This window comes from Desmodus rotundus, chromosome 12 (assembly GCF_022682495.2).
Source record: "Desmodus rotundus isolate HL8 chromosome 12, HLdesRot8A.1, whole genome shotgun sequence".
Classification (NCBI taxonomy): domain Eukaryota; kingdom Metazoa; phylum Chordata; class Mammalia; order Chiroptera; family Phyllostomidae; genus Desmodus; species Desmodus rotundus.
In genome coordinates this window covers 99,492,651-99,516,217 of record NC_071398.1, presented here as the reverse complement: position 1 = coordinate 99,516,217, position 23,567 = coordinate 99,492,651, and the positions used below count along the sequence as shown (strand labels likewise).

The window sequence follows — 23,567 nt, the reverse complement described above, 5'->3', positions numbered from 1 at the left end:
TAATAAACTCATGAATAAATTAACAGCTGGCGGCTGTCCTTCGTGCCTGGTAGAAAAGTCTCTTCATTAACATGAGTTGAGAACGAATACAAAATGATAGCAGATTTTACTGTGATAATTTAAAATAAACTTGTATTTTAACTCCTTCAAAAAAAAAAAAAAGAAAAGCAACGTTTAGCCTCTAAGAACCTCTCGACAAAAGTACCGTATTTTGCCACGTATAACGCGCACCCAGGTTTTTGTGTACATTGTACATGGGATTATTTTACCCATTATTACACCCATGCTACGTAATCATTATATCCATGTATAATGCGTATCCTTCTTTTTCCCTTGAAAATTTGGGCATAAAGTGCACATTATCCGTGGCAAAATATGGTACTTATGAATGGCAGTGGGCAAACAAGTGATTTCAGAGGCATGGAGAGCCTGGTAGGGACCACCTGACCCCGGGATCCACGCTAACATCACCTGTCACAGGAAGGTGCAAACCCGGAGCCCCCCGCTGGGATGCAGTGTGGCGCTCCTGACAGAGAGGCATGGGTTCCACCAGGAGGCGCCACCAAGCCCAGCTTGAGAGATGTTCTCCAGAACCACGGGCTTGTGACCTCAGAAACGCCAGCCACATGAGGGAACCGAGGGAAGACTGAGGAGTTACTCCAGTTGAAGGAGACTAAATGCATATGGCAACTCCCTGCAAAGGGCAATTCTGAACTGGGTTCTTTCGCTCCTCCCATGGACATCCCTGGGAAGACCGGTGAAACCAGAAGAGGTCTGAGGACGTCGGGCCGACTTCCTGCCGTGGGTGGCTGTTCTGCGTAGTGGTGGAGAAGAGCCTTGTTACAAGGAGGAAAATGCGTCACAAGTGATGCGGTTATGGTGACAGGGCATTGTGTTGACAATTTATCCCCAAATGGTTTGGTTAGGGTTGTATTGTGCGTACATGTTTTTTGTGAGTTGGAGATTACTTCCAGAAAAATAGAAGGGAAACCATGTGGCGGAGGGAACCCGTGGAATCCACCGCCTTCCTGCATGTGTGTGGCACTGCCGGGCCATACCTGCAGGCTGTCCCAGCCACCTGTGACACGGCTGCAGGCCCAGCCGTCTGCGGAACCAACCTCCCATTTTCTGGAACCAGAACAACATTGAACGGCGGATGTTCTCTGGGCCCCCAGCATCAGGGGGTGCGTGTTTCCGAAATTCCTTTTTTGGCCCATAGACTGGGTCGCCTGTGGGTGAGCTGATGCGCTTTTAGAAGGCAGACGGAGCCTGCCCGCCCCTTCAACAGGAGCAGGAGACCCCGGCCTTGGGCACTCACGGCTGGTTACAGGTGACAGCAGATGTGTCCGTTATCCTCGTCTGACTTTCTGCCTGCCCGCCTCTGCCCCCTGTCTTCCCCACTGGGCACTGCAGGAGGCCGATCCCCACAGAGGGCACAGCCGGTCCCTCGCCAGCGGGCTTCTCCTTGGGGTTTGCCAGTGGGAGAGCAGAGGAGAAGGTGGCGCAGGCCTGCCCCCACCCCGTACCGCCCACTCCTGCTGTTTTGGAGGGGGCATCTCTCCCTGACATGCCTCCCCTCGGAAACCCCCCTCCCTGCCTCTAGCTCTCGTTGGTTCTGGAAGGAGATGTCCCCTTCTCCGCCTCGTTCTGGGGAGCGGATGGCTTCCCTAACAAGGAGAAAGCTTCCCCACGAGGGAGGGTAAAGCCTTGGCGCTCTGTGGCAGCTGTCCTACAAAAGCCGGTGTGTTCCCCCCTGCACCCCGCGCTCAGCCCCATCGGTCCCCCGGCCTCAGCGAGGAAGCAGAAGCACCTTCGGGAGGCAGGGGAAGGAGTCTCCACCCGTTGGGAACCACATCCTTGTCAAAAAAGAAAGAATTTCCCCTGATCACTGTATTATCATCATTGACAGCGTTCGAATGAAGCGAAGAGTTTAACGAATATATAAAAGATATTTTTAATCACAAATGCACAGTAGATTTTAAAGATTGCTTTTCTGATCATTCAGAAGAGACACTATTTCTTTAATAGTTAACAGCATTTGGGGGAGACTAGCCACCGGCCCAAGGCCTAAGCTGGTACGACAGCGCTTGGACTCCTGTGGGGGGAAACAGCCGACCAACAAGCAGGGGCTGTGGGAGGGGCAATACGACCCCCTACCTGCAAGGAAAAGCCAGCAGGGGGCTCAGGTAACTGTGCCCCGCTGCCAGTGATGGAGGTGGGACATCCAGACAGAGCTAGAGAACTCCCAGGGTTCCAGATGGGCCTGGAGGGACAGCGGGGATGTCGACAGGCAGCGATGGATGCTGCGTGGGCAGCCACTCGGAAGGGTGCAGCGGGGCTGGAGGTGGCCCCCGCCAGCAGTGCCTGACCGTGGAGGGAATCTGGTGTGTGTGTGGGGGAGGCGGTGGTGAGGCTGGAAAGTGAGCTCAAGGCCAGGCCACATGGACCCGGAGCGGGGAGTTGGCACCTAAGTTGAATAATAATAGAGAGGCCTTTGTGTGCTCATTCATTCATTCATTCATTCAACAAAAATGTTTTGCCTGCAAACCCACTGCCAGGCACTGCCCTGGTGCTGGGCACACTGCGGTCCCCTTGTGCGGGGCCGTGGGGAGGGGTCCCTTGGCAGGTGAGCACAGCTCAGCCAGGCCAAGTCTGGCCTCTACTGCTGACCCGGGGGGACGGAATTGCCGTCAATACCGGGAGGGAGGCTCAGGAAAATGGGCTGGGGTGGGGGTGGGGAGGCTGGGGAGGGACCCTCGACTTGCGGCAGGCCCTGGCCACCCTCGGCCGGCGTGGTCAGGAGTGGCGGCGGCTCCCCCAGTCTCCGTGCTCCGAGTCGCCCTCCTCTTGCCGCCTTTGCGAGAGGTCCCTCAGCTGCTCCTGGGGCTCCCGGTAGATGGACCGATTCCTGCGGCCGTGAGGACAGAGGGACGGTTTTCCCCAGGGAGCTGGGCCCAGCCCCCTCCTGGCCCGCCGTCCATACCCTTCCAGCTGCAGAGGGACCCTGGGCTGAAGGGTGGGGCTCAGAGGGGACAGGCAGTGGTCCAGACTTGTTCCACTCTTGAGCTGAGGGTGTTAGGGAACAGGCAGGAGGGACCCGCCGGTGACAAAGGCTGCAGCCCACACACCCTGGCACCCACAGGGGCCCTGCCCTGAGATCCGTGGGCCGTGGGCCACATCTGGACTTCCACGCCACTTCGGGACAGGCTGATAGGGTTGACAGCTGTCCCTCGGTGGGAGGAGCCGGGACGCCTCTTCCCAGCCTGCCCTAGCCCCGTGCCGCCAGGCCGCCCCCACTCACGGCCTGGACTTGTCCTCGCCCTTCGCCCGGCAGCAGCAGCAGTAGATGAGGACGCCGATGAGGATGAGGGCCACCACCGCGCCGCCGGCGATGCCCGCGTACAGGGCCACGTTCATGGAGGCTGTGGTGGGCAGAGCAGCTGCAATCCTGACCCCACTGAGCCCAGGCTCCCAGCTGAGCGGGCCGGGAGGGTCACCCACAGCCACGGCACCCCAGGCGGCCCCTCCCAGCACCCAGGAACCTCAGTCCCACCTGATCCCAGGGGCCAGCCCCTGGGAGAGTCTGTGAAAGGCATGGCCTGTGGGAACGTGACCAGCCAGGCCTGGGGATGCTCTTCAGGGTGGACACACAGACTAGGACAGATGGCCCCCCGGGTTCCCCAGGCTCCAGAAAAGTCCTCAGCTGTCAGCCAGGCTGTTCCTGCTCCAGCTTGTCCCTCAGGTAGTGAGTGTCCCACCCCACAAGATGGGGTCCACACTGTGCCGGCCGACTCTGGGCACGGCCCCACCTGCTGATGGGCCGGTCTGTGGTGGCCAGAGACCAGGCAAGGGGGGCCCAAAGGAGGCTGCGATCCCGCCCCTCCCCGCCCCCGCTCCCCCCATCCACCCTCAGCGGCTCTTACGAGGCCTGACGGTCAGCGTGATGTTGCAGGACTCCGTCCCCACCTCGTTGCTGGAGGTGCAGATGTAGAAGCCCGACATGTCTGTGGAGATGTTCTTCAGGGTCAAGGTCTGCCCCACGCCTGGGAAGGAGGACCTCGGGGTGAGAGGAGGGTGGCGGGGTGGAGTGGGAGTGGCGGGGCCTATGGCGCGCTGGTCGGCCCACCTGTGGCCCCACCTGCAGGGAGAAGACCCATCTCCAGGCCACAGGGCAGGAACCGGGTGGGAGGTACCACTCCAGGGGGTGTGCTAGGCAGCCGGGCACCCTGGGTTTGAAGCCTGGGTCTGCTGCTTGTTCACTGTGGGGCAGTGGGCAAGTCCCTCAGCATCACTGAGCCCCGTTTCCTTAGTTATGAGGGGTGTGACGGCAGCATCTGGCTCGCAGACACCAGAGGCGTCTGATGAGGAACGAGTCACCATTGGCCCAAAACAGAAGGCCCTCCGTACGGCACGTGCCCAGGACGCACGATACACAGAGCGCGTCACACAGAAATGCCTTCTGGTTAGGAGGTGTCATTGTGACCCCTTTATGTTCAGAAACTGAACCTTAGCTGGGACTCATGAAGAGGAAGACTTCAGGAATCACGACCTCTGATCTCCGGGGTTTTCTGCCATGGGTACTGTGTGTGCGACTGTGTGAGAGTGAGTACATGTGTGCATATGTGAGTGTGGGAGTGTGTGTGTGTGTATATGTAGGTGTGTATGTGAGGGGGTGTGGGGGGTGTGCGTGTGTGAGAGTGCGTGTGTGTAGGTGTGTATGTGTGAGTGTGTATATGTAGGTGTGTGAGTGTGTGTGAGAGTGTGTATGTGAGTGTCTGTGTGAGTGTGTATATGTAGGTGTGCATGTGAGGGTGTGTGAGAGAGAGAGTGTGTGTATGTGAGTGTGTGAGTGTGTGTGAGAGTATGTGTGTATGTGAGGGTGTGTGTGTGTGTATGTAGGTGTGTATGTGAGGGTGTGTGTGAGTGTACATGTGAGTGTGTTGCTGCATGCGTGTGCATCTGCGTGTGGGGGTGGGAGGCGGCTGTCTGTCTACACTCTCCATCGTCCACCACATATGTGAGCCTTTTAAGTTGTTGGAGCCGCAGCTGCGAACCTGGGGTGGGAGCGTCACCCATGCCCCTCCTGAGGTCACAGCGATGGTCCAGTGTCCTCACGAGCCACCTCCCTGCTGAGTCTATGGCCCTATGACCAGCTCACCTGGGAGGGGAGCTCGGTGCCTACAGGCATCTCTATGTCCTGTGCTCCAGCTGCTTCGTTGTAACTGCAGTTTTGAGAGAAGGGTTGAGACCTTGGTGCTCTCAAAAAGCCTCGTGTGGTCCCAGCTGCCACCAGGCAACCACACTCCATCCCCCCGCCGCCCAGCTCTGACATTTCAGGGGCCATCGGGGATCTTCAGCAACACGCCCAGGCCTGTCCACGTGGCCACAGGGGCGCGGCCACCCCTCCAGCTTTCCCTCCCACCCCTGCCCACTTCCACTCCTGCAAGACTGTGTCCGCCTGTGTGGACAACGTGCCCCCCGACACCCTTCCTCAGCTGCGGGCTCGCCGATTCTGCCTGAAGTCTCTACATTTGGTAGATGGAACATGTTTCCCTGCCCAGTGTCACTCGGGCAGCTGATGTGCCCAAGGTGACGAAATGACACAGTGTGGAAGCATTCACAAAAATCCCGTTTGGAGGTCTAGAACTTTCTGGAACAGCCGACGACCTTCTTTGGAGAAATTATTAGGCCAATGTATGCTCATTATAGGAATTCGTGCATGACTCAGGAAGGTTATCGCGATGCATTGCGATCCAGAAGACTCTGCTGATCGCCCTCGCTCTAAACACGGTGAGGAGGTCCCCAGTCTACGAGGGAAGACAGACGTGACACAGGCTGATGGCAGGGTGACGAGAGTCCCGCAGGAAGTGCTATCTGAGTCTTTGGTAAAGGAATTTCCTCTCCCTCGCAGGGTCAGGGAGAGCCCCCGTAAAGAACAGAGGGTTAAAGTAGAATCAGCCTCGCTCTCACCGCCCCCGTAACAGCCGGCGATTGGGTTGGTTTCTGCAGGCGCTCCACGCGTGAGTACTTTCCTCAGACGCCGCCCCAGCAGCCCAGGGCACTGCTCTCGGGCGCCGGCCTCCCTAAAGCCCTGGGACCCCACAGCGCAGCGTGCCTTCTGAAGTGTAGCAGACGAGTGATGTTAATACTTTCTGCTGAAAGTGAGCCGTGAGCAGAACGGGTGTAGAGACCAGAGTGAAGGGGTCAATGAGGTTTTAAGGACGGAACGCTCAGAGCTTCTAACATGCTAACGAGCGCTGGGCGGTCGGGAGGGTGCTGATCTCATCTAAACTAACGGGACTTTATTTTTAAGAGGCAGCTTGAAGGAGCCCACTTTGGGAAAGTGCTCTCTGGCCCTGGACATACTTTGGGGGTGAATAGCCTTTACCAGACCCCCACTATTTCATCGGTGAAACTCAGCCTACCCTTCGGCACATTTACCCTTCGCAGGTGAAGGCTTGTTTTCCAGGGTCGGGATGTGGGGTTTCCCACAGGGTCAGCACTGTCCTTCCCCCGCCCCTCATGCAAACAGTGGGCATTGGAAGCTGCTCTGGGATGAGCCCATGCCACCCGGTGTCCCAAGACCTGCTTTGATTCCGAGTTGGGGCTCCCCAACCCCTTTTTTGGAGAGGTCCTAATAGTTCTGAAATTAGGCTAAAACGAATGTTTCTGCTGCTGTGGTGACACCTTGTGGTCAAGAATGGTAGAGCAACCAGTTCACCCTGTTTGATGGACGCCCCAGTCGGTGCTCGCTGGGCACCTGCACCCATCCAGCCCCTGCACCCCTCTTCTCCAGCCACCCTGAGCTGGAGGACCGCCCACAACTGAACTGACAGGCACCTCTCAGGCCTAGTATCCTGGAGCTCTGGATGTGGCTGGCTGGCAGCGGGGGCCCCGGGCGGGGTTCTAGTGAGGGGTTCCCACACTGTGAGCCCCAGGAAGATATTTATGTAGTTTGTTTTTTTTTGTTTTGTTTTGTTCCGCCTTGTTTTTCTAGTATGTTTCCTGACCGAAGGCCAACTACCAAGCTGCCTAGGACAGAATCCGTCTCCTGGCAGCTGTAAGTGAATCTTCCATCGCGGCCCCTGAGCCCCTGGGAACATGGGGCCCCCACAGCAGCCCTGGTCTGGTGGTGTGGGGCCAGAGATGGGGGTGCATTTGGGAAGGTGGGGGTCGGGGGAGTCTGAGACGGCCCGGCCTGGGGAGCGCGTGGGAACAGGAAATTGCCACCCTTGAGTGGGCACAGTTGAGGACACAATCGCAGTCAAAGTTGAAACTGCAGCCCGAGGGACTGCTGATGATGCCCAGTCCAGAGAACTGCGTCCTGGGGCTGAAGGAAAGCCAGGAAACCTGTCCTGCATGCTTGCTTCCACTCAGTGCTTCCCGTGGAATCACTGTCCTCACTCACAGCCCCCTGTGAGCTGGGTAGGTGTGGTTATGAGAAAAAGGTTCTTAGAGAGGTGACCCAGGATGTCACTGTGCCAGCTGCAGGGAGGGGCCGGGGCAGCCTTCAGGGTCCCGACGGGTCAGCCCGGGTTCTCCCGGCACCCGGCTGGGGTTACCTGGCGGGCCTATCTGCTCCTGGTTCTGGAGGTCGAAGCTCTTCCAGCTGTACTGCGGGGTGGGGGAGCCCTCCTTTGACTGGCAGGCCAGCTGGATGTCGTTCCCAATCACGGTCTCTCCCTGGATGCTGCAGTCTGGTTTGGAGGGTGGCACTGTGTAGGGAGAGGCCGAGGAGAAGGCCCAAGTCAGGGGGAGCTTAGTGACAGCCGCCCTCCCACCCCCACAGACACACACGCCTGCCTTGTTTGTTCATAGGCAGAGGAAGTCACAGCCTGGACGCGAGGTGTGATGCTCTAAGGTCAGTCCACCTGGAACACCGGGTCTGTCCCTGTCACAGGGGCAGCACCACCATGGCCAGTAGAGAGTCATCACCTTGTAAAGATGGGGGTACAGGCCCGGGCTCCAGGCCTGCTGTCTCCAGGCCCAGGGCTCCCTACAGGCTCAGTGACTCAGCTGGGCCGTTTCAGGTCCCGTTCCCTGAGGGGACAGCAGACACTCTGAGAAGGGCCACATCATGCCCTAGGGTCACTGCTGCTTTTAAAGAACAATTTAGAAATGTAGAAGCCACCTTAGCTCGCAGAGAACACAGGGCAGGCTGCCTACCCCTGGGGCCAACGCAAGCCCCTCTCTCAAGCCCCTCACCGTGTTCACTTTGGGTTAAGCGCTGCCCCCCGTTCATCCTTCACTGGTAAAATGCCATCGTCCTGAGGGGCGGGGTGTTGGGAGAGACCCCGGGGGCAACAGAGGTGCTGGGTGGGAGTGGGGGCCGAAGAGCTGGGAGGGGACAGAGGGGCAGAGATAGGGACAAGGAAGCCCATAGAGAGGGGGGCACAAAAGCCAGCAGGCCTTCACAGCGTGTGCCTGACCTGGTCTCCCAGAATGCCCGCAGACCCCCAGCCGGGCCCCCACCCAGCACCGTCGGCATAGCCGCGTGGTGTGGCTCGTTCTGCAAACCACAGGGGCGCCTGCTGGATGAGTGCCTCCGCTGGGGGCAGGGGTGGCACCGTGAGGGCATCCCTGCCTTCGGGGAGTCCTGTGGAGGGACCACACAGGACGTGATTGGACAATGGCAGGCAGGAGGCAAGGCTCAGGGGCAGGGAAGGCACAGCCAAAGGACATGGACTCGGTCCCAGCACAGGCCCTGACTGGAAGGAAGGGAGAGCGTGAAGGAGGCTGCAGTGGAGGTCAGAGGTGCGCCCCTCTGGGCAGAGGGGTGTGTGGGGAGGCCCTGGGAAGCATCAGGTGTGCCTGAGACTTCTGGGAGTGTGTGTGGGGGTGAGCAGGAGGTCACAGAGGGGACAGGGCTGTGCTGGAGCCATCAGTGGCAGCTGGCCCTCCGCCTCTTTCTTTACAGGTCCCGCAGGGCGCGGCCCATTCCCCAGTCAGACTGCGGTGCAGTTCTGGGGAAGCTGTTCAGAGCAGCCCTTACACCTGCTACAGGGGCCCACAGAGATCTCAGATCTCCTTTGGGACAGGAGGTAGATGTCACCTGAATACTTATTTCAGGCAGAGTGATGGGCAAGAAGAGACCGTGATGGGCTCCAGGCCTTGCAAAGCCTGCAACTCCTCTTGTGGACACCAGGGGGCGCCAGAGGCCGGGAGGAGGCCGAGCCCGCAGTTGCCACAGGTGTCCCAGGGCCAGATGGGTGGCTTCCCGGTGGTGACCAGGACTCCGTGCCCTGCTTCAGTCCCGAGGTCACCCAGCCCAAGTGGGTGGCCCCACATAACGAAAGCCTTTCTGCCTGAAAAGCAAGCCATTTGGAAAGAAAACTTTTTTAAAAGAGAATTTGCTGGGTTTCTTAACATGTAGTACGAAATGATCTCTCTCGCTCTATTTTTTTTTTTGGAGCAGAACGTGGGTTTCACGGAGTTCCATAACCTCAGATGCAGCGCGTCCCCTTGCCCTTCAAGTTAATTAAGGTGCAGCAGCCCTGGAGGGCTGCAGGTGGGAAGTGGGGGAGGGGAGGGGGAGGACTGGACAGTCACACCTAGGTGGGGTCTGCTGCCCTCCCCAGCCAGCTTGTGGCTGGAAGAGGGGAGCCGTTTACGGGTAGCCAGAAGGGGCCCGGATTACCCAAAGGAAGACCAGGTGGGAAGCGGGGGACTCAGCTGGGGGCGTCGGGGTAATGGGAGAATGGGAGGCAGTGCGTGCAGAAGAGAAACTGGGTAAAAACACTCATTCTCCTGGCTCGGTAATCCCTCCCCAAGGAGCTAATGCAGATGAAAGGAAGTGCTGCGCACGCCCAACGAGGTGTCGCCACGCCATCCGAGTAGCTGTAGAGTGGGAGGCAGCCTGGGCATGCCGCGCGACGGGCGCTCTCGTCGAGCGCTGAGACGGCGGGAGGAGCGCGGTGTCAGGCATGGGAAAGAACAGTACCAACGCGTTAGGTGCAAACTCGGGGTGGACTGGGAGGAACACACAACCTAGCAATACAGGTGGAAGTTGTTCAGTTTCCTACGTGTAAAAGAAGTATTTTTTAAAGAGGCAAGCGTCCCCAGCACAGGCACTTGAGTATTTGCATTTGGAGTAAGGCCGCCACCGTGGGTGAACAGAGCGGAGATACACTCCAGGTGGCGACCTTCCCTGCACTGGAGAGGCAGCCCCCCATTCCGTGGAGCAGGGGAGCGGGGCCGGGGGGAAACACAGCAGGGCCCTGCACGCAGGGTCTGGGGCCCCTAGAAAACAGCTGTGGACGTGCTGGACAGCAATAAAGTGCGATGGTGACGTTTCAGAGCTGCCTGCGAAGACCCTGATGCCGCTGTCCACGCATGCGCAGGGCGGGGTTTCATTCTCCCAGACTCTAAGCAAAGACCTTCTGTTACAGAACAGAAGTGATCAGTGAGTGATGTGTCCACCATGCGGTGTTCCGTGGACACAGGAGGGCCAGTGGGCACGTCCAGGTGCTCTGTCCCCTGCCCTGTACCCTTCCCCACCCTCACGAACCTCAGAACGGGCACGCTGACGCCTGCTGCGGAGTGCAAGGGAAGGTGCGTTGAGAGTTAAGTGAATCCAGACAGATGGGGGTTCTGTGACAGCCGAGAGAGAGCGCAGGTAGCCTGTGCCTTTCCCTTTAAACCCCTCCCTGGGTCATGATCTAAGAGGAGCCAGAAATGCGGGGGGGGGGGCGGCGGGGAAGGTGGGCTAAGGAGAGTGAGGAAACTGAGCCACGCCCTCATTTCCCCACTGCTGGTCCCAGCTTTAGGGGGGCAGGTGCTAGCTTGGGGGACGGAGGGCGAAGCTTGCGGGATGTTAGGTTAAAATGCCGATGTAGACTGAATTTTTTTCACCTAGCAAATTAACACAATTTACGGCGATGGAGCAGACTGACCGCATTCAGCGCTGGCAAGGCCGTGGCAAACGGCCCGCTGAAACAATGTTGGCGGCGGCCTAGGCGGCTGCGGGGAAAGTAATTCGCCCTCATGGATTCACACCCACGTCCTACTTTTAAGAATCTAGCCCACAGAAACGACAACAGCGCCGTGAAAGAGTCTGTGTGTGTGTTCACGTCCACACCGCGCACTAAACCACACGGCAGCGGCCCGGGGCTGTCCATGCGCACCGGCCCCGAACGAATCAGCCATCCGCCCCGCGGAGCGTCCGCTGGGAACAGGCAGGACTCCAGTGCAGCTGGAGAAATGGGCGTGAAGCACTGAGCTCAGAAAGGCGCAGAGCGCCCTCTATGACGTGAGCTCTCTTTTTAAAAAGAATCAGAAAGGCAGACAACGTAAAGGGGTGCGCGCATGCGCTGAGAGAGAGGGCAGCTGGGCAGAAGAGCCAGGCTGCGCGGCCACGGGCAGCCTCATTGGGAGGCGAGTGGAAGCGGTGACAGTCATTCCGCACTCGGGGCTAAGTTGTGGGAGTCCCTACAGTGCGTCAAAGAGCCAGGCAGCCACTGTGTGCGGTTAAAAAGTAAGTCCCAGCAAGTAGTGTAAAGGGAAAAAGATAAAGGAAAAAAATGGTGTGTCCAAGCTGCCGCCCAGGACAGCTGTGAGTGCGGCCAGACACAAAATTGTAAATTCACTTAAAACCTTTTTTTTTTTTTTGCTCATCAGTTTCGTTAGTGTTTGTGTATTGAATGTGTGGCCCAAGAGACGCCGAAAGGCTGGATGGCTCTGTGACTGTCACTCCGGTGCGAGGGGGCCGGGCCATCGGTCACAGAGCAGCGGGTGCTCGCCGAGGTGTCCCCAGTGACTCTGACTGTGAGGGACGGGCCTCCTTTCCCCGAGCCTTGTCCACACAATAAAGACACATCGATGGCGGTTCAGGTTCTTTCAAAACCATGCACTCTGATTAGAAGTTATTTGCATGAAAAGAATGGTGTCTTGGGGCGTATTTCAAAGGCAGTAGGGCCTGACCCCTGGTGTGGTGTTGGGGTCCAGGGTGGGAGGCAGTGTAAGGGGCTCGTGCCCATTGGCTGGACTTACAACTGGGAAGGATACATGGCCTGTCAGGGGGTCACAGTTTGCCCTTGGCATTGACGTAAGGCCCAGGAGCATCTTTGCAACAGGACAGGGGCCGCTCTTCTCTCCTCATTAGTGAGTTCGGTGTGAAAGGGAGGACAGGTGCCCAGGATGGGCTCTGGACTGAGCGTGCACAGGGCCTCCCCGGCTGGCCAGAGGCCACTCCAAAGGGGCCTCCTCCTCTGCCCTGGGGAGATGTCCTGCTCCTGGGGAACTCAAGAGTACCCTTCAGTCAGCAGGGGAGGCGCTGCCCTACGATGGACAGACGGACGGACTGAGCTCTTGGTCAGGCACGGCCGCCTCTGGCTCTGTCTCCCCCAGGCCACCAGTCCACCCCGCACCCCCTCCCTGCCGCCCCTACGGGACACGGGGCCGCTCACCGAGGACCAGGAGGCGGACGCGTCCCTTGGAGGTGCCGTCCAGGTCTTGCAGCAGTGAGACGGAGCACTCATAGGTACCGTTGTCATCCATGGTGAGCTGGCCGATGGTGACGGAGGCGTCGGACTGCCAGGCGTCGCCCGAGAAGTTGACCCGGTTCTGGTAACGGTCACCGTGGCTGAGGCTTTGGTCTGGAAGTGTCAAAATGGCCACCTTTTCCTGGGAGGAGGAAGAAGAAGTGCCACTTGGTCACCCTCAGGCCCTGGCACAGCGCTTCCTCCAGTCAGTGCCGATGGCTCTCAGCCACGGTGCCCAGCCCAGAAACGCTGCAGCTGACCCCAGAGCAAACAGCCCCCCCCCCAGGGGGCACCATCTGCCTGTGCTCGATGGCCGTATGGAAAGACTGGGGCAGGCAGGCAGGCCAATCACAGCGTGGGCATGGGTGCAAGTGAATGGGTTTCTTCAGGTCCCAGCACGGCCACCTCTGTGGCCTCCTGCATCTCGCTCCCATTTCAGCCCACTGTCTCTTCTCACTCAGGCTGCTGGTGTTCATTGAACTATGTGCCAGGTGTGGAGCTAGGCAGCCACCCTCAGCTTCCACCCCACTCAGTTTCCTTGAGTTTTGCCCTTGGAATTTGTTTATCCATCGACACACTCATCACTTCCCAAACAGTTCCCAGGGAACTGCCTCGGTCAGCTCCGCCTCTAGGCAAACCCCAGCTCTGCCACCTGGCCACCTGTGCTCCTTCCCAGGACACTCTCATGTTCTGAGGACCCTTACGGTGTGACTCAGCAGAAGCTTGTCCCATTGGATCAGTCCTTGCCAGGTAGGGGCGGAAGTGCGGTAGGTACAGGGCAGGGTGACACTCCTTCCTCTGGCAGCCCGAAGAACTTCCTGTGGGGTTTCCACGGAGATGGCTGCCACCGTCACCCAGACTGGAAGGGAAGCGGGAAGTGGGAGGGAAAAGTGAGGAGCGTGGGCACACACCTCTGCGGGAATGCCTGGTGACATCTGTCCTCCTCAGCTGCAGCTGACACACTCCACCTGCAGCCCCAGCTGCCACCTCCCCACCCCGGTTGTGCTCCTGCAGGGCTGGGGGAAGGGCCAGCATGGCACCAGGCCTCCCCAACTGCCCCCCAATGCCCTGCAGCACCAGACCAGCCTGGCTTCAGCCCCAGCCCACCCCGTCCCACCCACCCTTCCTGGTCCCTACTCTCCTGATGCAGAGCGCGATCCCTTTGATACTTCCCTTCCCGTAACCCTGCGCCCCCACATTAACACACAGCTTCTCCGTGGCCATTTGAGGAAGTGGCATCGTGTGGCATTTAATAAGTTTAAATAGGGTTTCCTTCTTTACTAAATGCAGGACCCCGAGGTGCACCCCCCCCCCCCAACAGTCCCTCTGTGCCTGCGTTCTAGCCTGAAAAGTGGGCTGCGGGAAGAGCACGTGGCGTAAGACGTGCACCTGTGTGTGCTTGCGTCCCAGGGACCCGCCTCCACTCTCCTGGGCGGGTGGTTCTTCAGGACCCCTGGGCTCGAGGCAAATCACAAGCGGTAACCCACCAGCCCCCGGGAGGACTCTCGGGAAAGGAGAGTAATTGCCAAGGGTTGTGATTAAAGAACAGGTCGGTTTCAGAGCTCCTTAGGACAGTGCGCTAAAATCCTTCCATGCTCGTGGACTTGCGAGGGAAGGGATCGAACGGAGTGGCTGAGAAAGATCCCAGGAAGAAAAGGAAACCCGCCCCCCAACGTGCAGCGCTACTGACGCGCTCTTTGTAAGTCGGAGAAAGCTCCCTGCAGGTGGATCCGGCACCCAGCCTCGCCCTTACGTTTTCCTCAATCCTAGATGAGACTTTATGCTTTGTGTGCCAACTTCAGGCCGACCGCCATCCCTGGGGCTCCTCCATGGCCCATGCAACCTGCCCCCGCCCCCTCACTGTCAGTATCCCCTAGTTCCCACTCCACTGGCGTCACAGAGCCCGGAGGCTTCCGGTGTTTCCGACACCAGCCTCCCCGCTGCGTCCGGAGTAAGTCCGGGCCCTTCCACCTTTTCCATCGGCTCGCTGTTCATAGCTCTGCGGCCTTGGTTTCCTCCTCTGCCTCCCCACTCAGAGGGTGGGACAGGGCCCCAGGTGGGACATCTAATCCGTGATTGCGCAACTAAGAAGTGGAGGAATTCTAGAAATTTCCAGAGTCTTCCAAGCCCCTCCCTTTCCACTTCCTTGCACAGGTTGACGTTGGGCATCTGTGTCCCCAGAACCCCGGCCCCTCCTGTAGTTGCAGCTCTCATCCACTTGCCTCCCTGGAGCTGTGTCCTTCACGCTCCAGAATGTTCCTTCCTCCTCCCCTCTCCCTGTGCTCCTTCTCGAGGCTGAGCTCCTCAGTGGTGTGCTGACCTTCTCGGGGCAGGGGTGGGGGGCCGGGGGGGGGCAGGATACAAGTGGGAAGAGAAAATGTCCAAACTCTCCCAGGCAGAGTCGATGGCTCTGTCCTTCGTGCTGCCCGCGGCCCGTGAGTTTCTGCACCCCCAGCTTCTCTCTCCTGAAGGTGGGACGAGGGCCAGGGGCACAGACACGGAGGCCCAGTTTCCTCGCTACAGAGCGAGGGTCCTCTTCTCTAACTCAGGGTGTCCGGGGCGGGGGTCGCTGACTTAACGTATGTGGCGTCTGCGCCCTTCCCCGGCCCAGGGGCCGCACCTGCCCTTCTCGGCTGCGGGCTGACTCCTCATCTTCGCCTCCCCCGGGCTCCATGAAGTGCCTCCCACACAGCGTGGGCTCTAACAGGAGCTCTTCCGTGGCAAACGACCGAGTCGCAGAGGATTCAGGCTTGAAACACGGGTCGGACGATCGACCAGAGACACTCGGTTGAAGACCCCGCCCCACAGATTGCTAGAAAATGTCCCCCCAAATCAACTAGTGGAGACCCCAGGAGCCCTGGCGAGGGGAAGCCCCGGTGATCGCTGCTGAATGACTAAGGTTCGTTAACGAGATGCTGAACTGTCCCCGGAGAGCTAACCGGAGAATTATGCACCCGCGGAGGATAATGAAATGCTTGATGGCCTGGCTGCTGGAGGCACGCTCAGCGCTTTACGGGAGCCCCGGGGAGGCGGGTGGTAACGGCTGCACTTAGGAAGCCCATCTGCTGGGAGAAACCACAGTGTCCGCGAAGGCGGAGATGGGTGCCGCCGGCCAGAAGGGGTCCCGCCGGCCCCCGGACTAGACACGTGCTCTGGTGTTGAGAAAGTGCTGGTTTGGGGTGGGGGGGATGCTTCACACTCGAAGGTGGGTTTGTCCTGACTCCACCCTTGCACGTGGCCTCGGCAGGGGCTCCGACTGGCACTGGAGGGAGGAGGGGTGAGAAATCAGTAAGTATTTGTTGAACTTTTTGTTCAACGTGGATCTTTGGAACCAATGCTGATCAATTCGATGACTTTTCCCTATGGCCCTAGTTTAGGGCAAGGCACAGAGGGACCCGCCCAGGTGTGTTCATGCCCCGCCTCCTCCGGAAACCCACCGGCAGCAGCCTGGCCCTCACTGCGCCGGCTTTTACTGTGTTTGGTTATTTAATTTCAGTAGAGTTGGCGTGCAATGTTACATTAGTTTCAGGCGGACAATGTAGTGATTTGAAACTTATATACCTTACGATGTGATCGCTGCCCCAAGCCTGGTCACCATCTGTCACCATGCAGAGTCGTCACGGTATTGCTGACTGTAGACCCCTTCACCTTCTTCACCCACCTGCCCGCCCCCGCCCCTCTGGCCACCACCAGTGGATCTCTGAGTCTGTGAGACTGGTTTTGTTTTGTTTGTTTGGGTGTGTGTGTGTGTGTGTGTGTGTGTAGATTCCACGTGTAAGTGAAATCACACAGTGTTTGTCTTTCTCCCGATGACTCCTTTCACTGAGCATCATGCCCTCGAGGTCCAGCCCTGTTCTCGAAAATGGCAAGAGGCCGTTCTTTTTCACGGCTGAGTAATATTCCACGGTGCAAGTGTACACACCTTCTTTATCCACTTGTTGACCGATGGACACCTGTGCGGCTTCCACAGCTCAGCCGCTGGGAAAATGCTGCTTGAACACAGGGCTGCAGATGTCTTTTCGAGTTGGCCTCTTCGTTTCCTGCTGGCTTGTTGGAGCGACCTGAAGCGGTGTCTTCTCCATGCACAGGATTCCCATGTTGATGAGGGTGCGTGGGTGGGTGCAGGCCTCCTCCCCTCCTTAGACGGTGCTCCTTCCTGCCCCACGGCCGACGCAGAGCTGGGCGGTAACACCACCCTGCCGATTGAGTGGTTCTCGGCTCAGTCCCCGCGTGGAAGCCCTCAGAGGCGGCTGTCCTCCAGCACCCACCCGGAGCCTTATTGCGCGTTAAACCAAGTGTTCAGGAGTGAAGTGTGCGGGCAGAGGGCAGGGGCTGTGTGGGACCAGGACAGCAAGGGACAGGCTTCCCGAGAGGGTGGGACTTGAATGGTCCCCAAGTGATTCAGTTCACAGCACTGACCGTGGGGACGTGAGGGGTCCGATCAGGGTGCAAGGCTGTGGGCACAGCCCCGCCCACTGCTACATTATCTCTGGGAGAAGGCGGATTCTGGAAGAAAAGGGACCCGAACTCAGGACGAGTGACAGCTATCCCTGGGATCTGGGGTCGTGGGGCAGTGTGGGGTTTCTTCCTTGTGCAATTGGAGTTTCTGAATGCCCCCGACATGCACGCGGGGCTCCCGGGGCCGCAGCACCGGCTCCAGTTTGCGAGGCAGGCAGGCAGCACAGCGGCCCATTCCGCAAAGGCACCGGCCTTCCACAGGGAGATGGGGCAGCTGGAGCGGGGACACCCTGGCTTCCTGAGGAGCTCCCTCTGGTCCCCACAGGGACAGAAGGTGGAGAGGCATGAGTGGGCTTGTGGGATAGAGGGCCGGAGCTCCTGAACAAAGAGACTGAAAGTAGAGGAGGAGGCAGATGGAGAAAGCCCCCAACCCCAGGGGTGGGGGTGGGTCAGGGCGTCGCTGGAGGACAGGCCTGGTCCACGACAGCGGTCCCCTGAGCCCACGTGTGCAGACGGGTACGTGGGCGGGCAGGTGCAGGTGGTGAGCTTGGACGGGTGCCCTGCCCTCCGCCCTTCACGCCTGACTCCTGCAAACTTTATGACGGTCCTCGGTGGGGGCGTCTCCCTGTCGCCATGCTGTGCCAGGTGTTTATGGCGTCGCTGACTCACCAGGGCAGAGAACAGGAAAGCAGCCCAAAGGGCACTGGGTGGCCGCGGGCAGGGAGGTGCCTCGGGAAGGAAGCCAGTTCCAAGCCTGACAGTTGGTGCCCTGCGCAGGGGACAGAGCGAAGCTCTGCAGGCAGAGAGGGGACAAAGCCTGAGCACTGCCAAGGTCGGAGGCCACCAGCCTGCCTTGACCTCCAAGCCCAGCTGGCTGTGTCTGCAGGAGACTGCAGTTCACTCCAGCAAGGAAGGCGATACTTGGGGGCCAGGAGGACACGCTTGTCTTTTACCTTGCGGGACAAATCCATTTCCCTAACTGTCCCTCTTATCCATCGACCCCAGGAAGGCTCAGGATGGGACATTTCGGGGGAAGCCAGTTGGAGGCTCGGAGAGAAGCAGGGGCAGCGTGGGGACAGGGGAGGGGAGCCCCTGAGAACAGCCCAGCAGCCTGGGGAGGCTGAAGGGCAGGAATGCCTCCGTGACGGCCACCCAGCAGGCAGCCTGTGGTCCAGGCCCAGTGCTAGACTCAGGGACGTGGCCAGCAGGGGCTGGCACAGTTCCTCGCTCACAGTGTTCAGCCCTCTGGCTGAGGTGACCGGTGGTAAATAAGTAACCACCAGAAAGGGCAACTAAAACCTTTATGGCAGCAAGTGTGACACATCAGGGGATGGACAGAGCAGAGGGTGGGGGTGGGGGCGGCTGTCCTGAGGAAGGGCCTCCTGAGCTGAGGTGGGGGGAGGAGGAGCAATTGGAGGAGAGGTGAGTGGGGGGAGGAGAGGGCGGGGCGAGTTCCAGAAGCCGGCACAGCCACTGGTGGTTTGGGGGGTGTGACCTGCCTGTGTGATGTCCCAGAGCCTCCAGCTGTGGCCCCCAATATATGAACGGGCCAAGGACAAACAGCACGCTGTCCCATCAAGGTGGTTTCGGACAAATCCCACCACCTGCCTCCCCTCGCCCCCTCGAGAGTTCCCTACAAAGCCACTCGGGAGTCACACCCCTGCCAGCATGGCCAGACGGGGCCCCTGGCCCGGCCCCCACTCCACTGTCTGCCCCTTGTCCCAGGTTCCGTTCCCTGGGGCACTTGGACTCCTTAGGTCGGAGGGTCAAGCGCCCCAGCTCCCGTAACACGGGGGGCAGTGTGACTACGAGATGCCAGCCACCTGCGGAGGACGGGCCTCACGTTCCCACCCACTACGGGGAACCCGGCTGCCCATCAAAGTCGCCCGGGTCTCTTTTTCACAGTCAAAGAGCCTGCTGCCCACCTGTGAGTCTGTATGTAGTTGGCTTGTTATTCAGTGTGTTCATTAGATTCCACCTAGGGGTGAAATCACGGTATTTGTCTTTCTCTGACTGGCTTATTTCACTCAGCATAATATCTGCTAGGTCCATCCATGCTGGGCACAGAGGGTGAAATTTTCTTCTTTCCCATGACTGAGTAGAACTCTGTTGTGTAAAAGTCCCAGAGCTGTTTTATCCACTCGACTAGTGATGGGCACTTGGGCTGCTTCCAGATCTTGGCGATTGTAGGTGACGCTGCAATGAACAGAGGGGCGCTTGTGTTCTTTCAAATTAGTGTTTCGGGTTTCTTCAGATAAATTCCCGGAAGTAGAACTGCTGGGTCATAAGGCAGTTTCATTTTTAATTTTTTGAGGTGTCTCCATACTGCTTTCCACAGTGGCTGCACCAGTCTGCGTTCCCGCCAGCAGTGCAAAGGGGTTCCCCTGTCTCCGCACCCTCTCCAGCACTTGTTTGTTGATTTATTGACGAGGGCCACTGTGACCGGTGTGAGATGGTATCTCATCATGGTTTTAATTTCCATCTCTCTGATGATTAGTGACGTTGAGCATCTTTTCATATGTCTATTGGCATCTGTCATATGTCATCTGTATTCCTCTTTGGAGAAGTGTCTATTCAGGTCTTTTGCCCATTTTTTAAATTGGATTGTTTAGGGTTCTGTGGTGTTGAGTTTTATAAGTTCTGTATAAATTTTGGATATTAACTCGTCATCAGATATGTCGGCAAATATGTTCTCCCGGTCAGTGCCTTGTCTTTTTATTCTGTTGATGGTTTTCCTTTGCTGTGCAAAAACTTTGTAGTTTAACATTGTCCCACTTAATTAATTTTTTCTTTTGTTCCCCTTGTCCAAGGAGATACATCAGATAAAGCATTGCTATTGGAATCACATCAAGCGTCTTCTCTGACCACAATGCTGTGAAACTAGAAATCAACACAAGAGGAAAACTGAAAAATATACAAAGACATGGACGCTAAACAACATGTCATTAACAGTGAACGGGTCAACAAAGAGATCCAGGAAGATCCAGGAGGAAATCAAGACACCTTGAAACATGCGAAAATGAGGACAATGACCCCACATCTGGGGGACCCAGGGAAGCGATTTCCCAAGAGGGAAGTCAAGGGCCTATCTCAAGAGACAAGAAAAATCTCAAATAAACGATCTAACTTCACACGTAAAGGGACTTGACAAAGGACAGCAAACGAAGCCCTAAGCGAGTAGAAGGAAGGAAACAATAAAGATCAGAGCGGAAATAAACAAAGTAGAGTCTAAAAAAAGAAAAAGGTATAAAAGGTCAATGAATCTAAGCAGCGGGTTGTTTGAAAAGGTAACCAAGATTGACAACACTGTAACCAGACTCATTAAGAAAAAAAGACAGAGAACCCGAATACATAGAATCGGAAATGAAAGCGGAGAAGTAACAACTGACACCAAAGAAACACAAAGGACTGTAGGCAAATGTTACAAACAACTACACACCACAAAGCAGACAACCTAGATGAAAGGGATAAATTCCTAGAAACATACTATCTTCCAAAACCAAATTGGAAAGAATGAGAGGATGTGAACAGACAGATTACACCGAGTAAAATGGAAGCAGCAATCAAACAACCAAAAAACACAAAAGCCCTGGACCGGATGGCTTCACGGGTGAATTTTACCAAACATTCCAAGAGGAAGTAACACCTCTCTTTCTCAAACAATCTCAAAAAGTTCAAGAGGAGGGAAGACTCCCAATCTCGTTTTTCGAGGCCAGCATTCTCCTAATTCCAAAACCAGATAAAGACACTACAAAAAAAGAAAATTATAGGCCAGTAGCCCTGATAAACACGGATGCTAAAATCCTCGACAAAATATTAGCAAACCGAACACAGCAATGCAGCGAAAGATCAGACACCACGATCGAGTGGGGTCGATTCCAGGAATGCAGGGCTGGCACAACATTCGCTAGTCAGGAAATGTGATAATCACACAGGACTGTTTTTAAATTCTCAAATGCACTGCCTTTTGTCTGCATCCCTTCCTTATTCTCTTCCGTGATATCTTCTCCCTCCCCAAAGCCCGAGGGGCCCCAGGCCTCTGCTCCTCAGCTCGGTGTCGCTCTGCCCAGCATGTCAGCAACGTCTAAGTTATGTCTGGGCAAGTTCAGATAGAGTAAGGAAGGAGGGCGGAGGCCAGGAGGTCTGTTCGAACCCAGCTCAAGCTCCACCTCCTGCAGGAAGCCCTCCCTCCTGTCCCAGCCCCTTCCACTGGTGCCCTCTCCTGACACATGGTGGGGAAGGCCACCTGGTTGCTTTTAGGGTTGACCTTTGAAGGCCTTCATTGCTCAGTTGCACCTGACCATGGCTATTTCTCCCCTAAATGTTTTCACTCGGCAAACAGGCAACCAGGCCTAGGTCCCTGTATCCCTGTGCCCCAGCCCCTTCCCCTAGGGTAAGGTAGGGAGATGAAGGTGGGGGCATGTGGTTGTAGCCTGGGGGGGATGGAGGGGTGGGGGTGTGAGCAGAGGACATGCTGCTTCTGACCACAAGCCTGAGAATTGGTTCCCCTGGCTGAGTGCCCCCCACTGGGGTCACCTGCCTGCCTGCTCACAGGAGGGGCAGACTGGACCCCTCCCGGTAATGCAGGGCTAAGGCCACTTTTCTCTCTAAGCTGGGTGAGTGTTCCCTTTCTTTTGTTTGGGGTTTATTTTCTAAGCCAAAATCCTTTCTTTTTACCCACCTGAGGGCTGCAGCCAGGCTACCAATGTGGGGATGGGGAGGGGAAGGCGGGCATCACTAGCCCAGCCCCAGGTGGACGGTCACGTCCTTCCCCGCCTGGATCTGGCAGCTGCGTGTATTCCAGACCCTCACCCCTGCGGCGCCCCCACGATCTGCGAGTTCAGTGAAGGGCTGTCCGGAAAAAGGAACGGACCACCCAGGCCCTATCACCTGGTCGCCAGGCCCTGTGGCCCCAGTCAGGTGGACCACCTGGCTGGCTTGAGCCAGCCTGAGCAAATCGGTCTTTTCCACATCTATTTCCCATCTTGACCCAGCCCTTCTCCAGCACCAGGCTGCCCCCCACCCAAGGGCCCTGCGGCCAGGCGCTGAGAGATGGGGGTGGGGGGAAGCGGGGGTGCCTGCACAAGCTGAAAGGTGAGCTCCATCTAACCAGCCTCCTTGGTCCAGCGCTAAGGCTGGGGACTCTGGCTGTAACCCTTTTCCTCTCTCCTTCCTTCCCACATCCCTGGGGCCTCGGGAGCTTCTGAACTGCGGGCCGCTGGGATTTCTCAGTGGTGCCAAATACACCAAATGGAATCTGCTCCTAAAGTTCCCACCCTCATCTCTCAGCTTCTCGTCCCCACTCTCCTTCCCTCTGTGCCCAGGACTCTGACGCCAAGCCTCCCATCCTAACCCCAGAAACTGCGCGGGCCCTGCACAGAGACTCGGCTGTTGAGCACTTGACCTGGGTGTAGCTGGGTATGGACGACTGTCTGGTTTCAGTTTTATGGGGTTCCCTGTCTTCCGAGGTTTTAGTGACCAGAGTGTCAGAAGGCTGAGGAGCTTGGGCTTCCGGAAAGGTCTTGTCTAGTTTTTGTTGTTGCTGTTGAAGGGTTGAGTCTTGCTCTGGAAATGATGTTGGGGAGTTGAAGTGTCTTTCTGCCTCAGTTTCCCTCTATGTGGCACAGATGTTAACACTCCTGACATCGCCTCTTTCTCTGGTTTTAAGGCAAAGGTTAAAATCGCGAGTAGTGAACATGCCCAAATCCACGCAACCTGGATTTTGCGGAACGCACATAATTTCACACCCTTCGGCGCAACCCTCAGATCTCATGTCTGAATCTGTGTCCTATTCGGGACCAGAAAACACGGTCTTTGAGAATGTACGAACTCTTCCTTCCAGACTGGGCTGGCATGTTGTTTACTAATATGTGAAAGAAACACCATTCTGATCCTGGGTTCTGGACTGGAACCTGCCCCCCGAGCGACAGGAAATGTCGTTCTGCCCAGCAGGAGCACAGCTGCGTCCCCAGGACGGCTCTGGGAGAATCCCCCCCCACCCCCCGGGCCCTGGACCGGGAAAGGGCTACTCACCTGCGCACAGCAACCCCAGCACAGGCTGCACCTTCCCCACCATGCTCTTGCTTCCTCTGGGCCCCGAGCCCATCCTGGAGCTGGTGGCAGCCAGACAGGGCCGGGCTGACTCCTTAGTGCTACACCAGCCTCTGGCCTGACCCAGAAGTTTCCTGTGGTTTCCTCTTCCTGTTCCCCACAGACCAGCGTGGCCTGTACACCCCTCCCTCACCTGGATTGGCAGGTGAGCTCACCTGGGGGACTGGACTTGAGTTGTACCTCCTCCACCAAAGGTCCCCAACAGGAACCTGTCCACCTGCCCCTTGAACCAGCCTCTCCCTGCCTTTTCTCCACTCCTCCAAGGTACAAAGTCCCAGGCGTCTCACCCAGGTGTGGCTCCTCCTACAGTGGACAGGAAATTGCCAGCCGCAATAAAAAAGGAAAGGATCTCAGAGAAGGGTCTGAACCCAGGGAAAGAGGGGCGTCGCCCACAATCTGAAGCATCTCCAGGCACAGTATGACCTGTCCCTCTAATTTCTTCCCCGTCTACAACACCTCCACCACGAGGAGACAGAAAGCCTGCCCCCTCGGAGAGCTGGCCATCTGGTCAGGGAGGTG

General features: G+C 57.5%; 1 protein-coding gene across 1 annotated transcript; it reads right to left on the bottom strand.

Moving 5' to 3' along the window:
* Positions 1-1,929: 1,929 nt before the first annotated feature.
* Positions 1,930-23,287, bottom strand: GPA33 (glycoprotein A33). Its single transcript, XM_024579552.3, has 7 exons — positions 22,971-23,287; positions 13,184-13,338; positions 12,405-12,621; positions 7,563-7,715; positions 3,924-4,043; positions 3,302-3,422; positions 1,930-2,908 (listed from the first exon to the last, which is right to left on the bottom strand). Exons 1-7 carry the CDS (start codon positions 23,041-23,043, stop codon positions 2,797-2,799), a joined length of 951 nt encoding a protein of 316 aa, XP_024435320.3. The 5' UTR covers positions 23,044-23,287; the 3' UTR covers positions 1,930-2,796.
* Positions 23,288-23,567: the final 280 nt, after the last annotated feature.

Excerpts from the sequence above, each read along its gene's own strand:
- GPA33 (XM_024579552.3), bottom strand. The coding sequence starts at position 23,043 with ATGGGCTCGGGGCCCAGAGGAAGCAAGAGCATGGTGGGGAAGGTGCAG. Across the intron at positions 3,423-3,923 it reads CACGCTGACCGTCAGGCCTC|CCTCCATGAACGTGGCCCTG; the intron begins GTAAGAGCCGCT and ends TGCCCACCACAG. Across the intron at positions 2,909-3,301 it reads GGCGAGGACAAGTCCAGGCC|GAATCGGTCCATCTACCGGG; the intron begins GTGAGTGGGGGC and ends TCACGGCCGCAG.